The sequence below is a fragment of the Typopeltis vanoorti genome, chromosome 19 (assembly GCF_054136105.1).
Source record: "Typopeltis vanoorti isolate ZY-2024b chromosome 19, IOZ_Tvanoo_1.0, whole genome shotgun sequence".
In the NCBI taxonomy this organism is placed as follows: Eukaryota; Metazoa; Arthropoda; class Arachnida; order Uropygi; family Thelyphonidae; genus Typopeltis; species Typopeltis vanoorti.
Window position 1 is genome coordinate 91,340,535 of NC_143567.1, and position 23,310 is coordinate 91,363,844.

Below are 23,310 nucleotides of genomic sequence, written 5' to 3' on the forward strand. Positions count from 1 at the left end.
CAACATAAAAATGTGCATAAATTCACATGGAGAGAAGAGGCAGGGAATAAGAAAAGTCTCATTGACTATGTTATTGTTGATAGTGATGTTTTCTCCCTGATGCAGGACACCAGAGTGTACAGAGGATTTGAAATTGGGAGTGATCACTATTTAGTCTTGAGCAGGATAAAATTGAATTTCATATTGGAAAGAATGACATGTAAGAAAGTTTTAAAGCGAATAAAAGTTGAGCAGCTCTCAGATGTGAACTGTAGACTAAAATACACAAAGATTATTAAAGAAAAAATGAAAGAGTTTGAGAACAGGAACCAAACTTTGGAGATTCAGTGGTAAGCCTTGAAGAAAACCTTGATTGATTCAGCCAGAGAGGCATGTGGTGAGGTTATCTGCAAGAAGAGAAAAATCAGAACTCCATGGTGGACACAGGAAGTTAAAGAGGCAGTGAAGGAAAAGAAGAAAGCATATCAAAAGTTTCTGTCAAATAAATCAGCTTGTGCTCTTAGAGAATATAGAGACAAATGCAAGAATGCCAAACACTGTGTAAAACTAGCTAAACAAAAGGCATGGGAGGACTTTGGCAAGAATATAGAAAATAAATATCAAGAAGGTGGCAAAATATTCTGGAGGTTGTTGAAGAAGCTTAGGAATGGAGGAAAGAGTGCTGTAAAAGGAGTTAGAGATGATAAAGGTGACATGAAAACGGGAGAAAAAGATATCCTTGAAGTATGGAGTAATTACTTTGAAAAACTGCTAAATGAAACAAGCAGTGATGATAGCACAGTGGTAAAAAAAACACTGATCAGGCATGCAGTCAGGAATACATATCCATACTTGAAGTAGAAAAAGCCATCAAAGGCTTGAAATGTGGAAAGGCAGGGAGTAGATGATATTCGACCAGAAATGCTGAAGTATTGTGTAAGAGTCTTACAGTGGCTGCACTGCATAGTTCAGAAAGCCTGGACAGAGGGACAAATTCCTGATGATTGGAGTAGAGCTCTCATAGTACCAGTATATAAAAAGGGAAATAAAACTGAATGTGAGAATTACAACGGTATTTCCCCTGAGTGTTCCTGGCAAGATCTATGCAAGTATACTTGAGAAACGGTTGAGAAGAATTGTGGAAGAAAAGCTTGGTGAAGAACAAGCTGGATTCAGGCCAAAGAGAGGCTGTCAGGATCAGATCTTCACTTTACGACAAATAGTCGAGAAAGCATGGGAATATAACAAAGATCTGTATTTAAGTTTTGTCGATTTGGAAAAGGCATATGACAAGGTGCCAAGAGAGAAGCTATTCAATACGCTGCAGTTATATGGTGTCAATGGGCCATTATATCAAGCAATACTTAGTCTTTATTTGAGTTGCAAGTCAGCAGTTAGAATTAAAGGAAGTACAGGAAGATGGTTTAATGTTAAATCTGGTGTGAGACAAGGATGTACATTATCCCCTCTGTTATTCATTATCATTATGGATCACATTATGAAGGAAAGTGGCATTAAGCATGATGTCAAAATTGGATATGTTAATGTCAGCTCTTTGCTTTATGCAGATGATGTTATACTTCTAAATAAATCCGCTACAAGTCTGCAAGATTCTCTGACTAAATTGAATAGCTGTTGTAATAGATATGGTATGAAGGTCAGCAATAAATAGACAAAGACAATGAAAATAGGCAGAATCATTGAAAATGTCAACTGTGTTGTGAATGGAGAACCTGTGGAACAAGTAAAACATTTCAGCTACTTAGGCACAATTTTTAGTGAAGATGGTAAATTAAATATAGAAATAGACAACAGAATCAGCAAAGCTGGTATGGTGGGAAGTCAATTGAATAAATTCATATGGAATAAGAGAGAAATTAGTCGGAACACTAAATTAGCTGTATACAAGACAGTGTTCAAACCAGTTTTAACTTATGGATCTGAGAGCTGGGTCAGAAGTAAAACACTTGACCAAAGACTAGAGACCGCAGATATGAGAGTCCTGAGAAAGATTATAGGCATGAAAAGATGGCATTAATGGCAATATCATATTAAAAACGAGGATGTTAGGAAAGTACTTGACATTGTGAGCATCCAGGAATGTGTTAGCAGAGCTAATCTCAGGTGGTATGGTCACTTAAATAGAATGGGCATGGAAAGATTAGCAAAACAAGTGTTCGTGTTCTCTGCCAAGCTGGCAGGAAAACGACCCAGAGGAAGACCAAGATATAGGTGGATTGATGCAGTACAAAGTGCCTTAGACGATAGAAATATAGGATCTGATAATGTTGGAGTCTTGACAAGTAACAGACTGATTTGGAGGAAAATTGTAGATAGGAAGTTAGTAATGATGTAATTTTTGTCATGTATATTATCATATCCTGTAAACGCCCTGAGGGTACATGGCAGGAATTTGATGATGATGATATACAAGGATACCTACTAATGTTGGTGCACCATGATAAGGTTAGGATTGGACACATGGTCACGATCCCTAGCCTGTTCATTGCATTACTTAATGGCTATTTGGAAGTCTCTTCCCACTTGTTTAGATTTCACCTTGAAGTGATCACATGATGTAAATGAGACACCATGACTGAAATAGATTCCTGATAAATGTATAAGAGTTAATGTATACCTGTATGACAGAATAATTAACAGTGAAGATATGATGAAATCACGCTTATGGTTTTGTTGCATTTTTTATACTTAAGGGTGTTCGCATACTGCTTAAGCTGTTCACAATATGCAAAAATTCTGTAAATATAAAGTTATTGCATCCACATGTGTTATTCATTTATAATATCATTGTTTTTGTAATAAACATTATATCTTAGTTAAAGAAAATGTTATAATGAGTGAGTTCTTATTTTGTGCACTGGTCAGAAGAAATTACTTCAGACATAATGGAAATTTAATATTTGATTTAAAATAAAATTATTTTGCAATTTCACTGTACTGGTTTTATAAATCAAGGATCAGTATATCATTATTATTACAATATAAGAATAATATTGTAATAATAATGGACCTAGGCCATTGCTCTGAATAAAATTTTGGTTTGCTTCCATATTTTTTAGAGAGAGAGAGAAGAAATAATTTGTTGCTGTTTCTTGAAGAACTGGAGGTTGCAGTGATTGAGGGAAAACAATATTGTTATAATCGTGTCTATTTGTCGTGTTCTTTATGTTCTATTTTAAATCCTTGTCGTACTAACTAAGCCTGAAATCTCTAACTTATCTCTCAGGGACTGCTTCTCTATTCGGAACTCTGACAAAATTTTATTTATTTTAGCTGCGCCAGCCAGAGTCCTAGTACAGAAGAATTCTTGTACAAAGAAACTTTCCAAGAGTTTAAATATTACATAATCTTATTAAAGTATTAAGTGCCTATAGAGACTTCAACATTGCAGTCATGGCCTAAAACTTTCTAAACTTCCTTTAATTTCCCCTTATTCACAGATTCGAACTTTAGTGAGTGGTAATTTCAATCTCATGCTCAGACAAACTCAGACTTACATAGAAAAAACATGTTTATTAATTATCAAAAATTCATAGAATAAACTTTTACATATCAAGGTATGTTATATCAGAATTCTAATTTATTAGCTGAGCTATAAGGAATACATTAATTATCTAAACACTCTAATTTTACACCTATAGATTAAGTAAGCACATATTTATCATGAAATAGTAATTCAGAATTCTAAGTAAAACTTGCTAACAAAGGTCAATTCACATTCAACTAAGTGTTGCATACTCTTAGGCTTTCAGACTACTAGTCCAGTATAATTAGATTAACGCATTACTGAGCACAAAAGTCACTTAAAAGTTCTCTTTCTTCTCAATCAGAAATCTGTTCTTCTCTCTTTGCTCCAATACTAATTGTTACAAGAATAAGGAATTTACTGTACATTACCAGTATCCTGAGAGGATATCGCGTTTCTTTTCGTCCGTCCTTTGTTGTCAGATGTCTTTCTGCTTTATCGAGTCACGTCCATGTGGAGATTACGCTGATCGACGCAAATCTCCATTCCTTGCACTTTGCCGTATATATGCTCGTCTACTGGATCGATATCGTCATCTCGGCCATCCTTTTTTGAGGAACTTATTCCGCTGTTTCGTATCGGTAAACTTTTACCGATGGCTCTAGTTGGTGTCTGCCGTCAGTTCACATATAGCATGCCCGACTCCTTCAGCTAGCAACCGGGAAGGAGAATACTTCCGGCGCCGTCGATCGGTCAGCACTCTGCTTGTCCACACAAGAAAACAGGAACAGAAAAATGGGGGTTCAAACCTGAGTGAACTCGCTTTTTATTCTTCTTTTTAGCGCCCTCTTTTTGTAATGGAGGATCTCTCACTGTGCTCTCCTATTCACCCCTACACGATTGCATCACAATTCTGCTCCTTGAAGAGTGCCCATTTCGCCGAAAACGCAAGTTCAGCGCACCTTCCACGAATGCTTCCGTTGCGCCGTGACGTCATCGTAGGCAGTTAGCTAGCAACCTTTGAACTTTGTTTGCACTTAGATTTACATTCTTATACAGTATAATTTAGACATCAATAATTTTAACAATATAATTCTATTTTGACATACAATTTTCTCCTCAACTTTACTTCTTTCTAAGGTAATTGTAACAGGTTTTCTTTTATATTTTTCATAATTAACCAATAGTGCAAGCATTTCTAGCTCAGAATTTTGTTTCTTGTTAAATCTTGAATGAATGACTTTTTGTTGAAAGAGTCCCCATTCAAGATCTAACAATATGCAGGAGGAGGATGCAAAGTTGGTTTAATAAGTTTGGAGCTGAAGTGTGTATAGATGTTGACCAGCAGCTGCTTGTGTTTGTACTGATTAGATGAAAGTGGAGGAGTTGATAGTGGCCAGTTCATCTGAGTAGCATCCATGGAAATACTTATAGAAGAGACATGAAGCAGCAACAGCATGTCTATGGGGAAGTGACAAGAGAGAGAGAGTCCATGAGAGAATTATTTGATTTTTTTTGAAGGGTTCCACTTATAATTGTTTGGGAATACTTCATGAGGGAAGGCTGTTCCAGAAGACAGCAGTGGCTGGAATAAAAGAGAAAGAAGAGAAGCAGGTTTAGTGTGTATATAGTTGCATAGTAAAGGGATGCTGGGCAACTGCTCCTCTTTTTTTTACAGATAAAATAGAAAGTGGAGGAATGATGATTACCGATTCATTGGAGCAATGATCATTGAAGTTCCTGCAGAATAGACAGTGCAGAAACATTGCACCGTCTATTCTGCAACCTCTATCTGTGAGGTTGCAGAATAGACAGAAAAAATTAATATTTGCAACTTCTATCTGTGAGATAGAGGTTGGAGTAAATCTGAAAGAGAGGGATCATCTTTAAGCAAAATTGCTTCCCTCTGGACAGTAGCAAGAATTTAGTGAAGTTTTAGGTTCATCATCCCAAACATGTGAGCAGTATTCTAAGTATGGGTGGATTTTGAGATTTGTATATAGTTGAGAGTTGGTTAGTTGTAAAATATGATCTTGAACAAAAGAGAATGCCTCTTTTGGGTGCTGAGGAAGCTATTGATGTGATGTGCTTATTCCAAGAAAGACCAGAGGTAAATGTGAGTCCTAGCAGAGAGAGATCTAATATTGTCTGGTGATTTGTGCATTACTGACAGTGAGAGTGGATGAGCTGAGATCTCTTTTATGTAAAACTCTTTTGGTGACATTGAATGTGATGACCAGATTGTCCTTACGCCATTGAAGGATGTTTCAGACACTAGTTGCAGATGATCTGTAGTGTGGGATCTTATGCAATGTTGCAACGTTTTGTCAAATGAGTAGGAAAATTGGAGATTATTATTGTTTGTAAAGCTGTGGTTAGGATTAGTGGGTGAATGATAGTAGATGATATGACAGTAGTGGATGTAGCTATGACTTAGGTTTCTGTCAGGATTAAGATGTCTGGTCTGGAAGATTGCAAGTGATGGTGAACATCATTTATGTTGGTGTTAATGCCATGGATGTGAAAGTGGGTTTTTATTATTCTGACTTGATTTGTATGTTGTGATCGGTTGTAATGTGTCTTTTTTGTTGAGATTAGTTTAAATACAATCCAGCAAGAAGGTTTTAAGTACACCACTCCAAATGTGAGAATAATATTCTAAGGTTGGGCACATTTGAGATTTTTAAAGAGGCAGGAATTGAGCAGAAGAGAAGTATTTAGCCTTTTGAAGGCTGAATAAACTATGGATATGATGTGTTTCAGGATTAGCTAGATGTGAAAGATACCCAAGAAGAGATAAAATCGATTCTGGCTGGCAAACAAAATATTGCCTGAAGTGAGGGAGAGTGAAGCATGCTTTTTCTTGGGAAATGAGACAGGATTGTGCTTTGATACGTTAAAACTTACTAGGTTATCCTCACCCCACTTGTTTTGGTTACCACTTCGCGATAATCATGGGCCAACTGTGTCTGATTGGCTACCAGTGGAGATTGAACTGTCCACTCAGTCTCCAAAAGCTAGATAGGGTTAAAAAGGCCTCACCTACTCCCTTAAGGAAATAAAAGGCATTGGGTGATTATTTACTTACTTTTTATATGTACAGGCAGCCCTCAGTTTATACCGATTCACAATAACGTCGGTTGCCTGAGCGTGCTTTCTTACTGTAGTGGACTGAGAAACGATGCTAGCAGGCACTCTAGTGTTTGAGCGTTTACCGAGCTACAACGACATATATGTATCAAACCTAGTTTTAATGTCAAATCTACATAATTGTTCTATTTAATTTTTTTATGTACATACGTATTTAAATTGATAAAGTACGTAATTACATACAATGTCTGATAATAGAAGTGCAGAAAAATTAGAAGAACTTGGTGTTAAGAAGTTGCGGAAATCAATTCACACTTGAAAAGAAGATGGAGGTGATTCGAAGAATGGAAGATGGGCAGACACGTGCTAATGTCTGTAGAAGTATGAACTTACCTCTATTGACTGTTACTACAATTATGAAAAATGTAGATAGAATAAAACAGTCTGCGCAACAATTTATGGCAGTACTAAATGCAAAACATGTACTTTATAGCAGGGGTAAACTTCATGAAAAAATGGAAATATTATTATCATTATGGGTAGAAGACTTGAATCAGAAAAACATTCCTCTGATGCAGGCTGTTATAACTGAGAAAGCAAAAACAATTTTTGAGGATCTTAAAAAGACAGATGGAGGCAAAGAAACATTTTTAGGAAGCAAAGGTTGGTTCATGAGATTTAAGTCTCGAAGTAAGTGCCACGGTGTCAAATTATGTGGTGAGGCAGCAAGTGCAGATGTTGCGGCAGCTTTTCCTAAAGAATTTCAAGACTGTGTAGAACATGGAAGTTATCCTCCTGATCTAATTTTTAATGTTGACGAGACTGGGCTCTTCTGGAAAAAATTGCCATTACACACCTTCATTTCCTGTGAAGAACGTTCTGCTCTAGGTTTTAAAGCTGCAAAAGATAGACTTATGCTTTTGTTGGGTGCAAATGTCTCCGGAACTTTGAAGCTTAAACCAATGTTGGTGTACCATTCACAGATACACGTGCCTTCAAGGGTCTGAAAGCCATGCTGCCAGTCTATTGGAAATGGAACAAGAAAGCTTGGGTTACACAAGACGTTTTTATAGATTGGTACACAAATTATTTTTGTCCTACCGTGCTTCGCTTCTGTAAAGAAAATGATTTGCCAGCCAGGGCATTCCTTCTCTTGGATAATGCCCCTGGACATCCTCAAACCTTGCTGAAGTAAGAACACCGTTGGATGTCAAGGTTGTTTACATGCCCCCAAACTTTTGCAACCGATGGATCCGGGGATTATATCAATCTTCAAAGCCTATTACCTCTGTATAACATTTATGGAAATGGTAAGAGTCTTGGACACTTCAGGAAAAACTATTAAAGACTATTGGCGGTCATTCAATATTTTTAAGGGCATTAACAACATCGAAGCATCTTAGAACGACATGTCAGCAAAGTGTTTAAAAGGAGCATGGCAAAAACTTCTTCCAGCATTTATGCATGACTTCAAGGAATTAGAGCAAGAGGAGAATGTTATTGAAGATGTTACCAAGCTTGTGCGAGAGGTGGGATTGGACGATATTACAGCTGAGGATGTGACAGAAGTCTTAGAGAGCCATGATAAACTGCTTTCCAATGAAGACTTAAAAGAATTAGCTGAACAATTAAGTCAACATCCAAAGGAGGAGAAAGAAAACGAAGGTCCTCTGAGAGAAATGAAAACGGCCGATTTACAGCGTATCCTTGCAAGCATAGAGACATTGACTGATGAACTCCGCGAAATGGACCACGATTGGGAACGGAGTGTGAACGTAAAAAGGAGTGTAATCGCATCTATTCTACCTTACACTGAACTCCTTAAAGAAAAAGAAAATCTAGGCAGTTAACACTGGATACTTTTTTTAAAAAAATTGTAGGTGATCCGAAACCAGGAACTTCAACATAGAAATATGTAATATCTTTTCGAAGTGTCATATTTTTTGTATGTAATTTTGTTTGTTTTCGTTATTAATAATTTTATTTTAACAAATATGTATATATGTATTATCAAAGCTTTAAATATACTAATGTTACACATTATTATATTTTTTGACTACGCAGAACATAACTTCATACCTCCCATCAAAATTAGGTTCGTTTTATGGCAATTCAGTTTACGCCTGTTTTTTCAGGAATGGAACTGTGGCATAAACCAAGGGCTGCCTGTACTTACTTAATCCTCTTCTACCTTTATGGTGTTGAGGTTTTGCAGCCCGTTCTTCATTCTTTCCTATTTTGTGTGAGTTTTCTGGCTTAGTTCCATTCGTTCCCCTCTCTCTCCGAGCCTTTTTAACTCCATTTTCCCATTTTGCTGTCAGTCTTCCTCTTGGCCAGGTATCCTCACTTGTTGCACATTATACCTGTCTTGGTATTCTCAAATCATCCACTATTTATGTGTCCAAACCATCTAAGTTGCTTTCCTCAGTGACTTTCATTAATGGTTTGATCTGGAGATTTTGTCTTATAGTTGAATTATGATTCTATCTCATCTTGTTTTCTTCTCTATTTTCCTGAGGTACTTCATTTCCATTGCCTGTAGACAGAGTTCAAGTTTCACATCCTTATGTGAAGATTGATACAAATGTTGTTTTAAGTATAGTCTTCTTTGTTCCTATGTATAACTGCATGATATGTTTTCTCAGCACTATTAATTCTGGCTTGTATTTCATCTTTTCTTCCATCTTCATTTATAATCACTCCCAAATATTTGAATTTTATTTTCTGATCAAGATGCTGTTCTTTTATACTGAGATTATGTTCTTGATGCTCTTTATCTATCCTCATTGTTTTGGTTTTGGCTATATTTATAACCATCCTTCTCTTTTCCATTTCTTTACTCCATACATTTAGATTATACTGTAGATTCGTTTCTGATGAAGCCACAAGTGCTACATCATCTGCAAATACTAATTCTGTTATCTTCACATGTTTCATTTTCCAATTTCTCACTTGATACTGTTTTGTTTTTAATTTTGCAGGTGCCCTCGCTTTAATTACATCATCCATTAAAATGATAAAAAGATATGGTGATAATATATCACCTTGTTTTACTCCAGCTGTAGTTTTAAATATTTCTGATTCTGCATTTGCTCTTCATACATAATTCTGACAATTCCTATGTAAACTCTGAATTGCATTTATTAAGCCTTAATTTACATTTTGTTACTTTAAAACTTTTCAAGACTCCTTTCATGGTACTTTATTGAATGCTTTTCCTAAGTCTAAAAATTCCAGATGTATTTCTTTCCTGTATTTTATTGCTTTTTCAGTAATCTGTCTTATAGTATGTATATGACCTTGTGTACTTCTGTTTTGTCTTAATCACAGTGTACTTCGTCTAAATTTTGTTCTACCTAAGTTCAAAGTCTTGCTTCCCGTATTCTTGAATATATTTTTGCTGGTACACTAAGCAAAGATATGCATCTACGATTTTCACAGATTCTGTTATCTCCCTTTTTGAATATACGGATGATTACTGATATTTCACAGTCAATGGGTATTTTCCTCTCTTTCCATGTCATATTATTAATTTTTAGGAGCATGTCTTCAACTACTGATCCCATATACTTAAGCATTTCTGGAGTAATATTATCATGACCTGGTGCCTTCCCCAGCTTCATTTTCTTTATTGCTGCTTGCATTTCCTCTATGCCTATTTCTCCTTGATTCTGTGTTTCAGTATGTGTCCAGAATTGTTCTTGATCTTCCTGCTCACATATCAGTAATTCTGAAAAATACTCCTTTCCTCTCTTCATTATTTGTTTCTCCTTCATGAGCAATTTTCCATTTTTATCTTTTATGAATTTTCTCTTTATAATTCTCTTCCATGATAATTAATACTCAAGGAATTGACAGCGTACACTAGAAATATAAATTAAATAAACTTTAATATATACTTTTCGATATTTCGGCAAGTCACGTTGCCATCTTCATGGGAACTTAAGAAAAAGACAAGTGCATGCAAGTACTACATAACAGCAAATGAGAAACAAAGCAAGGAAGCTACCGTTTTCCTAAAGTCCTGATGGTGCCCCCCTGGTGGACTATGTTAGGTGTTCTTGGCCTTTGGGCTGAAGTTCTTCTGATGTATGTTTCCCATATTCGGGGCAGTCACATGCATCCAAATTTTCTGAGGTTTGGTATGTTCCTAAGGGCTGAGGCTAATTCCATGAATAGTCTTTCATATTTGAACATGCTGCGGTGTATTACTGTGGCTTTCTTCCACCTTATTCCATGGCAAGTATCCAGAGCATAGTCTGCAAGCCCAGAGTGGCTGTACTGGTGAAATCGGATGTAGTCCTCGTGTTCTGAGATTCTGTTTGCTGTCCTGCCTGTTGGACCAAAGTAGGACAATTTACAGCTGCAAGGAACCAACCACTTCCCCTAGGTAGGTCTAGGGGAAGTGGTTGGTCTTTAGTGGAGCAGATAAGGGATGCCAATTTTCTATATGGTCTGTAACAAGTGGTCAAGTCGTGTTTTTTTAGGATTTTGTTGATTTTTTCTGAAGTGCCTCGGATGTAGGAAATGGTGATGGATTTCGATTAATCTTTTTTGTGAAGGGGGAGGTGGGTTTTAGTATTTTTTGGATTTTTTTTGAGGGGGTAGCCATTGGCTGAGAAAATGTTAGGGATTTGATTTAGTTCAGTGGTTAGAGCTTGGTCATTTAACAGATTAGTTTAGCCCTGTTGAATAGCATCTTAATAACTCCATATTGTTGTGAGGGGGGGGGAATTGTTGGTGAATGTATCTGCCTGTATGGGTGGGTTTTCTATAAACTGAGAAAACCAGGGTTCCATCAGGTTGGGGGGTGGGGTGGCTAGTGTGTCTAGGAAGAGGAGGTTATTGTTTTTCTCTTTTTCCAGCGTGAACTTGATTCTAGGGTGTTGGTTGTTTAAGTGTGTTAGGAAGGAGAGGTGTGAATCCGGGTCATGTGGCCAAATAGCGAACACATCATCAACATAGCAAAGCCATATGGTAGGTTTTTGTGGGGCTGAGTTTAAGGCTTTCTCTTCAAAAGTCTCCATAAAGAAGTTAGCCAAGGGTGGGGAAAGTGGTGAACCCACGGCTGTCCCCTCTATCTGTTTGTAGAATTTTTCAGGACAAACCAAATAGCCTGAGTTCATTGTGAACTGATATAGGGCTGAGATATCGGGAGGAAATTTAGCTTGGATTAGCTCTAAGGTTTCTTTGCGGGGGACATTTGTGAATAAGGAGGAGACGTCAAAACTGACCATTATGTCATTATGTTGGAGTGTAAGGTTTTCTATACTGGCATTGAAGTGGGCTGAGTTTTTTATGTGTGATGGTGTGTTGCCAGTATAGTGTGAGAGCACTTTAGCTAAATATTTAGCTAGTTTGTAAGTGGGGGAATCAATGCCATCCACTATGGGACGTAATGGCACATTTTCTTTATGTATTTTTGGGAGCCCATATATACAGGAGGGGGTGGGGTCTAGAGTTATATGGTTTTAGTCTGTTAGTAATCTCAACAGGCCAAGAAGAGACCTTCTTAAGGAGCCTATGGAGTTTTCTAATTTGTGAGTTGGTGGGATTGTATTCAATGGGGAGGTAAGTAGCTCGATCTAATAGTAAAGCCTTAAGCTTATCTGTGTAGTCAGTATGATTGAGTACCACAGTGGCGTTCCCCTTATCCGCTTTGGTGATTACTGTTTCCTTGTTTTTCTTCATTTTCTGTAGAGACTTCTATTCACTAATAGATATGTTGGTTATTGGTGGTTTTGCTTTTGTGAGAAAACAAGCTACATCCAATCTAATATCATTGGCGATGTGGTTTGGAAGGTGGCGAATCCTGCATTCAATCTGGATCATTAATTCCTCGGCTGGTAATTTCCTAGGAACAATGGCGAAGTTGTGACCACGTGACAGAGTGTTGAGTGCTTTAGGCTTCAAGATAACTGAAGAAAGGTTAACTACAGTGTTGGCTTATAGTTTTGGTTTGGACATCGAGTTCTATTTTAATTTATCAAACTTGTTGATATGTCAACTCTGTATTTCGATGACCACTTGTTACAGACCATATAGAAAATTGGCATCCCTTATCTGCTCTACTAAAGACCAACCACTTCCCCTAGACCTACCTGGTGTATACCAGGTCCTTTGCAGCTGTAAATTGTCCTACTTTGGCCAAACAGGCAGGACAGCAAATAAAAGAATCTCAGAACACAAGGACTACATCCGATTTCACCAGTACAGCCACTCTGGGCTTGCAGACCAAGCTGTTGAATACTTGCCACAGAATAAGGTGGAAGAAAGCCACAGTAATACATCGCAGCAAGTTCAAATATGAAAGACTATTCATGGAATCAGCCTTAGCCCTTAGGAACATGCCAAACTTCAGCAAATTTGGATGCATGAGACTGCCCCAAATTTGGGAAACATACATCAGAAGAACTTCAGCCCAAAGGCCAAGAACACCTAATATAGTCTGCCAGGGGGCACCATCAGGACTTTAGAAAAACGGTAGCTTCCTCGCTATGTTTCTCATTTGCTGTTATGTAGTACTTGCGTGCACTTGTATTTTTTTTAAGTTCCCATGAAGATGACAACGTGATGTTGCCAAAATATCGGAAATTATATATTAAAGTTTATTTAATTTATATTTCTAGTGTACACTGTCAATTCCTTAATTATTAATTATCATGTTTAACCAGTGCATAAGCCTTTCTACAGGAATTCTCTTCCATGTTTTTCCCAAAATCCTCTCAACTCTTCTCTTTAGCATTCTTTACCATATTCTTAACTTTATTTTTCTGTTGTTTATATCGTCCATAATATTTGTCTTTCTGTCTTGTTCATCATCCATCTTGTGTCTTGTCCATCAAATTCTTGATATATACTCTCAAGGAGTGTACAGGATATGATAGTACTACATAAAAAATTTACATCATTATTAAATTCCTATCTACAATTTTCCTCCAAATCAGGCGGTTATTATCTGTCAAGACTCCAACATTATCAGATCTTATATTTCTGTCTTCTAAGGCACTTTTTTATTGTATCAATCTACCTATATCTTGGTCTTCCTCTGGGTCTTTTTCCTACAACCTGGCAGAGAACACTTGTTTTGCTAATCTTTCCTCTCCCATTCTGTTTAAGTGACCATACCACCTGCGATTAGCTCTGCTAATGAATTCCTAGATGCTGACGATATCAAATTCTTTCCTAATATCCTCATTTCTAATATGATATTGTCATTGATGCCATCTGTTCATGCCCCTAATCTTTCTCAGGACTCTCATATCTGCGACCACTAGTCTTTAGTCAAGTGTTTTACTTCTGACCCAGCTCTCAGATCCATAAGTTAAAATTGGTTTGAACAGTGTCTTGTATACAGCTAATTTAGTGTTTTATTTCTCTCTTATTCCATATAAATTTATTCAATTGACTTCCTACCATACCAGCTTTGTTGATTCTGTTGTCTATTTCCATATTTAATTTATCATCTCCACTAAAAAAGGTAGCTGAAATATTTAGTAGAAGTTAAAACTGGTCTGGGTAGTGAGTGACTTTTCCATGACATATAGGAAAGTCACTTGCTAACCAATGGTTCTGCCTATTTTCATTGTCTTTGTCTTTTTAGTGCTGACCCTCATACCATATCTATTACAACAGTTATTCAATTTAGTCAGGGAATCTTGCAGACTTGTAGTGGATTTATTTAGAAGTATAATATCATCTGCATAAAGCAAAGAGCTGACATTAACATCTCCAATTTTGATATCATGTTTAATACCACTTTCCTTCATAATGTGCTCCATATAGATAATAAATAAGGGATAATGTACATCCTTGTCTCACACCAGATTTAACATTAAACCACCTTCCTGTACTTCCTTCAATTTTAACTACTGACTTACAACTCAAATAAAGACAAAGTATTGCTTGATATAATGCCCCATTGACACCATATAACTGTAGTGTATTGAATAGTTTCTCTCCTGGCACCTTGTCATATGCCTTTTCCAAATCAACAAAACTTAAATACAGATCTTTGTTATATTCCCATGATTTCTCAACTATCTGTCATAAAGTGAAAATCTGATCCTGACAGCCTCTATTTAGCCTGAATCCAGTTTGTTCTTCAACAAGATTTTCTTCCACAATCCTTCTCAACTTTTTCTCAAGTATACTTGCATATATCTTACCAGAAACACTCAGTAATGAAATACCTCTGTAATTCTCACATTCAGTTTTATTTCTCTTTTTATATATGGGTACTATGAGAGCTCTACTCCAATCACTTGGAATTTGTCTCTCTGTCCAAGCTTTCTGAACTATGCAGTGTAAGATTTTTATATTCCATACTTGAGGAGCATTTCTGGTCGAATATCATCTACTCCTGCTGCCTTTTCACATTTCAGGATTTTGATGGGTTTTTCTACTTCAAGTATGGATATGTATTCCTGACTGCATGCCTGATCAGTGCTTTTTACCACTGTGCTGTCCTCACTGCATACTTCAAGGATATTTTTTTTTTTAGTTTTCATGTCACCATTATCATCTCTAATTCCTTTTATAGCACTCTTTATTCAATTTCTGAGCTTCTTCAACAACCTCCACAACATCTTGCCATCTTCTTGATATTTATTTTCTATGTTCTTACCAAAGTCTTCCCATGATTTTTGTTTAGCCAGTGTTAGTTACACAGTGCTTAGCTTTCTTACATTTGTCTCTGTATTCTCTAATAGCACAAGTTGACTTATTTATCAGGAACTTTTGATATGCTTTCTTCTTTACCTTTACTATCTCTTTAACTTCCTGTGTCCACCATGGAGTTCTGATTTTGCTATCCTTGCAGACAACCTCACCACATGCCTCTCTGGCTGAATCAATCAGGGTTTTCTTCAAGGCTTGCCACTGAATCTCCAAAGTTTGGTTCCTGTTCTCAAACTCTTTAATTTTTTCTTGAATAGTATTTGTGTATTTTAGTCTACATTTCACATCTGAGAGCTGCTCAACTTTTATTCACTTTAAAACTTTCTTACATGTTCTTCTTTTCAATATGAAATTCTCTCTTGTTTTTTTTCCAAAATACTTCATCCAAAGTTTCTTCTTTTCCTGTATCTCTTGATTTCTTCAAATCAAGAGATACAGGAAACTTGACAATAAGTCATGGGTTTGAATCTCACTACAGGTGTCAGGTGTTGTGGTTAAGTTGTTGGAGAAGCTTTCGAGAACTAGGATCCAGAGGTTGACAACAATGGTATTATCTTTGATGGACAGCATGGATTTGCTAATGGGAGGTCAGGTTTTAGTAATCTACTTACTTATTACAATAAAGTGACTGCTTCCTTGGGCAGAGGAGAAGGAATGACAGTAATATACTTTGATTTCGCAAAGGCTTTTGATAGACTACCTCATGAAAAATTGATAGTCAAACTAGAGCAGATGGGGTTGAATATTAGATTAGTACATTGGATTGGAGACTGGCTGTCTGATAGGTATCAAGAAATTGTGTATGGGGAGTGATATTCAGGAAAAGGAAAGTCACTAGTGGAGTGCCTCAGGGGTCTGTTTTGGGACCATTACTGTTTAACTTGTATATTAACGATATAAGTGAAGATTTGGATGGAGATATTCAGTTGTTTGCAGTTGATGCAAAGTTGGGATGAACCATGAAGAGTAGTGAAGATTTTGTGGCCTTACAAGAAGACGTGAATAAATTGAGTGATTGGGCACTGAAATGGAGACATGAGTTCAGTGTTGCAAAATGTAAGGTTTTAAAATTTGGAAAACAAAGATGGGATGCTGAATTTATGCTTGGTGAGGATATATTGTTGGAGATGGAAGAAATAAGAGATCTGGGGGTGATAGTGGATAAGGATCTGAAATTTAGGGGACACATAGCCAAAATTGTGAAAGGCTTCTGGGAATGATGCAGAGGACACTGACGTGTAGAAGTAGGGAGATTCTTGTTCCGTTGTATAAGGCTTTGATTAGGCCACACATGGACTATTGTCTACTTGCAAAAGCTTGTAGACCTGCTATACATCAATACTTTGTGTGACTAATAGTTAAATAATTCAGAAGTCCTATTGTGGAGACCAAACATGGAACGTTTTCAAGCCACTTCAAGCGTCAAATAAGAAGGGATTTCTTCATCTGGTCTCAAACCAGATGAAGAAATTCATCTTCCCTCTAAAGATCATAGATATTTGAAGAGATGAAGAATGTGACTTCAGGCAACTGAAGTCACATTCTTCATCTCTTCAAATACTGAAGTATTTGAAGAGATGTTGGAAAGGGTCCAAAGGCGATTGACTAAGGTAGTTTCTGACCTCCGGAATGTCGAGTATGAGGAAAGATTGAGAAGATGTAATTTGCAGAGTCTGGTGGACAGGAGGAAGAGGGGAGATATGATAGAGACCTACAAGTTGGTAAGCGGTTGTTATAGGATCAATGCTGAGAAGTTCTACAGAGAATAGTGGGAGAACCAGAGGTCATCCCTGGAAACTGTATAAAGAAGGTGTGAGTAGGGAGTGAGGGGCAGGTTTTTTCGTGCAGAGTTGTGAATGATTGGAATGCCTTGCCTGAGAGTGTGGTGTCTGCAAGGAATTTGAATGTGTTCAAGGCATGGTATGATGAGCTGTGTGTGTGTGTGTGATAAAAGGACCTCCCAGATTAGTCTTTGACTCCATGAGGTCTTGGGATAATAATAATAATAATAATAATAATAACCATCTGTGACTTCACGCAGATCTATGATCTTTGGATGGAAGATGAATTTCTTCATCTGGTTTTGACCAGTCCCTTCTTATTTGAGGCTTTAAGTGGCTTGAAAAAGTTCCATGTTTGGTCTCCACAATAGGACTTCTGAATTATTTAACTATTAGTCACACAAAGTATTGATGTACAGCAGGTCTACAAGCTTTTGCAAGTAGGATTTACAAAATAATGATAATAATACTGAATATAATTTTTGTTAGTACATTCCATTACAAATTAGAAGTTATTTCTCCTTATAACATCTGTTTGGATCATTCACGTGAATTATCAAGAATTGTGTCATTTTGTTTTTGCTCCAGTATATTCCTTTAGGTGTTATAATGGTGAAATCTGCTGTTCCTGGCACACCAAGGTTGGTATTAGGTAAGGAATGTTTATAAACGGAAATGCTTTAGAAATGAATATTTCATTTTTATTAATGCAGAATGTTCGGAACTCAGCCTTTAAAGTTGATTCATCTCCCGAAAGATGGACATTTTTCTTCACCACTGCTGATGACAGACTTTATTTTGTAGCTATTCTCTGTAGGCTCTGGAATTGTTAACAAAAGTCATGACATTTCAGTTTGCAGTTTTTGATTATCTGCAATATCAATTATAGATAATCAGAAATGTGAATTGAAATGCTTGGCATTTTGAGGTGCTTGTGAATTACTTTCCAACATTTGCATTTAGCATGTTAAGTATATAATTGACTTAGCATATGTATTTATGAGAACTGGAAAGAAACGAGTGTACAATTTCTTTAACAGATGTTTTTATTCACATCAGTTCTGCCATATACTGTCATTCACATGACATTGATTTACCTATAATATACATTCTAACTCTTTTCCATACTTGGTTAAAAGTTTCAGTGTAATAACTGACTTGATATCCTGATAAGTATCCCTTGAATAGTTTTCTGATCAGGATGCCATTTTGCTAAATTGCTTGACCACAGGTGTGTATGACCAGAACTGGTATTAAGCTCCCAAGTAATTTAAAATCTCTTTGATTTTAGTTTCAGATTCCTATAATTTACATTATATATCATTAATATTACTTAAGTTATATAGAGAGAGAGATCCTCATTAAAAAAAAAATCCACTAGACACTTTTTATTCTCCTATCAGGAGTAGGTGAGACCATTTTAGCTCTATCTAACTTTTTGGAGACTGGTAGTAGTAGTTCAGTTTCCACTTGTAGCCATTCAGAGATAACTGGCCCAAGACTATCTCTAATTATAACCAGCATCTGCCGAAGCGATACCATCATGTGATCCCTAACACAATATATTTCTTGTTTGAAATAATATGGATTCTATGGCTGATTTTCTTGGATTTATGGGATGAAAAACCTCAGATTCCAGGAGAAAAAAACTGCTTGCCCATGCTAGAGATTGGCTAAGTCAGGAACAAATTGAAGAAAGGGCTCAAAAAGTGAAAAGGAATATTCATTATAAGTTGATAATAGGAACAAAAAATAACATTTATAGTCAAGGGCAAATTTCCATAAGGCTTAATGTAATTAAGTTTAATTGGGACCATAACACTGGAAATGAGCCCTTACCAATGGAAAAACATTAAATATTCTGTATAAACCCATTTAATGTAATTCTCCATAACAAATACAATGTGAATGTGTTTATAAAATCAAAAATGACATTAATAACTGGCAAAGCATAATAAGACCTATTAAGAACCATAAGAAAACATACATAAGAACCATTTAAATTTCTGGTTTTAGGGTTAGCTGAAAAATAAGGAGAGGCAAAAAACTAAGCAGATTATTCCTTTCCATCTTATCATCTTCCACCATAGTATCACTCCTTCATACAACTTTTACTGCACAATGCCTCAGCATTGCCATAGCATTTGCTTCATAATCTCTGCTATGCAAAGGACATGGAAAATGTATCACTTGCTCATTGCTAATACAAAATACTTAATAACATCTATTTTAACATCCATTCAGCTTTTGTGCTTTCTTATGCAAGGAGCTGTCTTACGAATTTGTTTATAGATTTGTACACATGCATACATAAAAAAAAGGCATTAAAAATAAAAGTGAAACCACAATACAATTATCCACTTATAACAGATACAAAGAGACTGTGCATCTCTGACTGTACTGGGAGGATTAGGAGGAGTGTATTGAATATATAGTTGGGAAACAACTTGTCACACATGGAAAACTATGTAAACTTGGAAAGGGGTGGGGGAATTTATGCCTATTTCTCCTTTTCTAGCCCATGGAAGTTCAGGGACTTAGTTAATGAAGATTTAGATGGCAAAGACCACCTGTACTAAAATCTTTCTTAGAATTCATTTATTAAATACATTTAATTGAACATAAAGTGTGAAATTGCGAACTACAACTTTTTACCAATAATTTAAATCATTTATAAAAGTGAAGCCCTTGTCATCTTTTGATTAGTATTGGTATATAATTTATATAGCTGCCTGTTGAGATTATTTATTTGAAATGCATAACTTAAAAATATTTAAGATTGTGTTCATCTTCATTACTAAAAATGCTGAAAATAAAATATGTTTCTTTCAGGCATGAAGGAAACGTAATGGAATTGCGGAAACGATATTCAAATTTGTACATTCCATCAGATTTCTGTTGTGCTAATTTTCTTTGGCAAGAAGCATTTCCACCCCATTATCCATTTACTATGGATCATCCATGTTCATTTCACATAATGCACAAAGAAGTTGACCCAATCTTGGAAAATGATGCCATTTTGGAGCCTTCAGATGCAGATCATGCATATAGTGCCAAGGTAAACACACAAAATTATAAAACTATTTGAAATACTACTAGATTGAGAAACTGATCAGTGAAATATTATTATTATTATTAAGAAAGACCTTCAAGGAGTCAGGGACTTATCAAGCGAGGCCATGTCTACATGCACCAGCTGTCATACTTGTTCTTGAATTCATTCACGCTGCTTGCACATGCAACATGCAATGGCAATCCATTCCAATTATGAACCCCTCTATGGGAGACAAAACTAGATCTCACTCTCTCTTCATGGCAGCATTCATTCTCAGCTTGAATCCAATGAAGGGGTAGTAGTAAACTGAATGTTGCATGTGTTTCTAGACTACTACTATTCAGTAAATGATTTAGTAAATATGTTAAAAACAAAATTATGCATTCTCATTTGCATTCAGAATTGATCTTTGAATATTGCTTTTTTAATTAATTTTCAGTTTTTTAAAAAAAATTCAACAAATTCTGATCTTACCCATTAGGCATATACAAGACATTATTTATTTTTGTTTATGTTGATCCCATATACAAATGTTTGAGAGACTTACAAGTGCATCAGTGCTGTGTGTATATGTATGGGTGGGCAGAGTGCAGCAGGACTGAGATAAAAGTTTATTGATATTTTTTTTTTGAAGAATTGCAGGTTGTAGGTATTTGGGGTTACTTCTTGACGAAAGTTGTTCTGGAGGACAGAGGTGGATGGAATAAAAGAGAATGAGTAGAAACATGTTTGGTGTGTTTGCAGTTGCACGATAAAGGGGGTGCTGAGCAGCTGCTACTCTTGTATTAACAAGTGCAATAGAAAGTAAAGGAATGATGGTTGGCAATTCACTGGAGCAGTGACCATAGATCTACCTGTAGAATAGACAGTGCTGAAACACTGCGCATGGATTAAGTCTGTAAGAAAGCTATCATCTACAAGCCTAATTGGATGGCATCAAGGATTTTAAGGAAAGTTTTAGGTGTACCACCCCAAATATGTGAGCAGTATCCTAAACATGGAATTTGTATATAGTGAAGAGTTGAGTGTAAAATAAACTCTAGAACAAAAGAGCCTGCCAAGTTTCTTGAATGCTGAGGAGGCTATTGATGTAATGTGTTTATGCTAGGAAAGACTGAAGGTAAACAAGCAATGAGATCTGATTTTGTCTGGTGATTTGTGTATTACTGAGGGTAAGAGTAGGTGAGTTGAGATCTCTCTCTCTCTCTCTTGCGTGAGAAAAAGCAAGACTGTGTTTTGGTGGCATTAAACAAAATAGGTTGTCATCATTCCATTGATGGATAGTGTGTAGATTAATGTTTAAAGCACTAATTGGAGATAATACTCTCTGCTGATCTTACTCATTTGGCAAACCATTCAGTCAAATGAGCAAGATGAATGGAGAGTGTGCTATCATCTGCAAAGCTGTGGATAGGATTAGTGGTTATTGTGAGTAGATCATTTATGTATAAGAGAAAGAGAAAAGGTGATAGCACAGAGCCTTGAAGCACTCCAGCATTGATGGTGAAGCTTGAAGAGAGTGAACTATCTACCATGACTTGCAGAGAACAACCAGGAAAGCTGGCTACCTAATTACAGTGGGTAGCATGGAGACCAAAGGATGGCAATTTGTTTAATAGGCCTCAATGCAACACACACTTGAAAGCTTTGGAAATGTCAAGGGGAACAGCACAAGTTTCTCCGAACCTTTCCACGGTATGTTTCCAGTGGTGGAGACATTGAATGGAAAGATTCTGCCAATCAAGATCCACAGCTGTGGATCTTGACTAGTGGAATCCATATTAGTGGTCAAAGATTAATTGGTGGGCTTCTAAGTGGTGGAGGAGTTGGCTATTGATGGCTTTATTATTTTATTTTTCTATTATTTTGGAGAAGACAGGTGATGACAATTGGTCAGTAGTTTAATGGTAAACTTCTATCACCCTTTTTTGGATTAGAATCGATATGAGATTGCTTCCATGCATTGGGATAAGCCTAATATGCCTAATAAATTATAGAGATGATGCAGGACAGGTGTTAGCTCTGGAGCACAGTGCTTAAGAACAATTGGAGAGATGCCATCAGGACCAGCAGACATTTTGGTATCCAAGTTATTGAGTAGTTTCCTTATGACCTTTTTTCTTTTTGTCGAAAAACTATAGGAGGAATATGATGTTTGGATTTCAGTATGGTAGGCGGTTATTTTCCTTGGTCATCTATATACAGGAGTTTGAGGAAAAGAGTGATGCCAGGACGTCAGCTTTATCTTTAGGTGAAGTAACAATGGTGCTATCAGGATGAGAGAAAGACAAGGAGAACAGAAGTTACATCCAACTGCCTTAGCACTTCCATTTGGACAGGAGGCGAGTTTTCTGCTAGTGGCCTTTATGAAATCAGATTTGGATTTTCTGATGACTGATTTGTATATGTTCTGTGCTTTGGTATAGGCACAGAAGTTGGAGTTCTTGATATGAGCCACATGCAGTAAGCTGAATTTTTTTTGTTTGACTGCTTTCACACATTTTCGGTTGAACCAGGGTTTAGAGAGTGAATGTGGATTATGGGTTGAATGTGAGACGAAGGCCTTCATACAAGTGAGACTAATTTCTGTACATGTTCAGTTCACAGCAGGTGTAGTGCCAGAGGGTGCGAGCTCAGGACTGGTTGTAGGATGGGTATTTTGTGAGTGAGGAGACTTGTACGAGATTGTGGTCTAAGTTGCTGAGAGGAGAGATGACATCTGTGGTGTATCTGGAAGGAGAACCAGTCAAAAAGATATTCAGAGTATTTGGAGAGTAAACAGGGTTATCAGGGATTTAAGTTGTAGATGTACAGTTTGTGTTAGATCGTTACTTATATAGCAAAGATTTCTGCTTTTTGTTCTGCTTGGTTGGTGATGTTGGAGTAGGAAAACCAGTAGGAATTGTGGACATAGAGGTCCTCCAGGAAGATGACCTCACTGTTTGGATTATCTGGATTGCAGGTGGTGAAGTTTCATGGAAAGGAATATGAAGAGATCTTAGTAGTTATGAGTGTTTGGAGACCAGTAAATGCAACAAATGAAAGTACTAAATGGGATAAGGATTTGAGCCAGAGAAGGTCAAAAGCGCTATTCTAAATTGGCCATTCTCTGGCAGATTATTGCAGATTTCACAAAGGCATAGTGCTGCCCTTGTGCTGAAAAGAATCTTTAAGAGTGTAGTTTGGGCATTGGTGGTGGACAGCAATAGATGTAGCTGTGATCTTGGTATCTATCAGGA

General features: G+C 36.7%; 1 protein-coding gene across 4 annotated transcripts in view; it reads left to right on the plus strand.

Moving 5' to 3' along the window:
• LOC150096338 (cell division cycle and apoptosis regulator protein 1-like) overlaps positions 1–23,310 on the plus strand; it is a 557,664-nt gene that overhangs the window by 216,651 nt on the left and 317,703 nt on the right. For all 4 annotated transcript variants that reach the window (XM_090408838.1, XM_090408841.1, XM_090408840.1 and 1 more), the window contains exon 10: positions 19,849–20,074. In XM_090408838.1, coding sequence (XP_090264964.1) covers positions 19,849–20,074 — 226 coding nt within the window. The remainder of the gene's footprint in view (positions 1–19,848; positions 20,075–23,310) is intronic.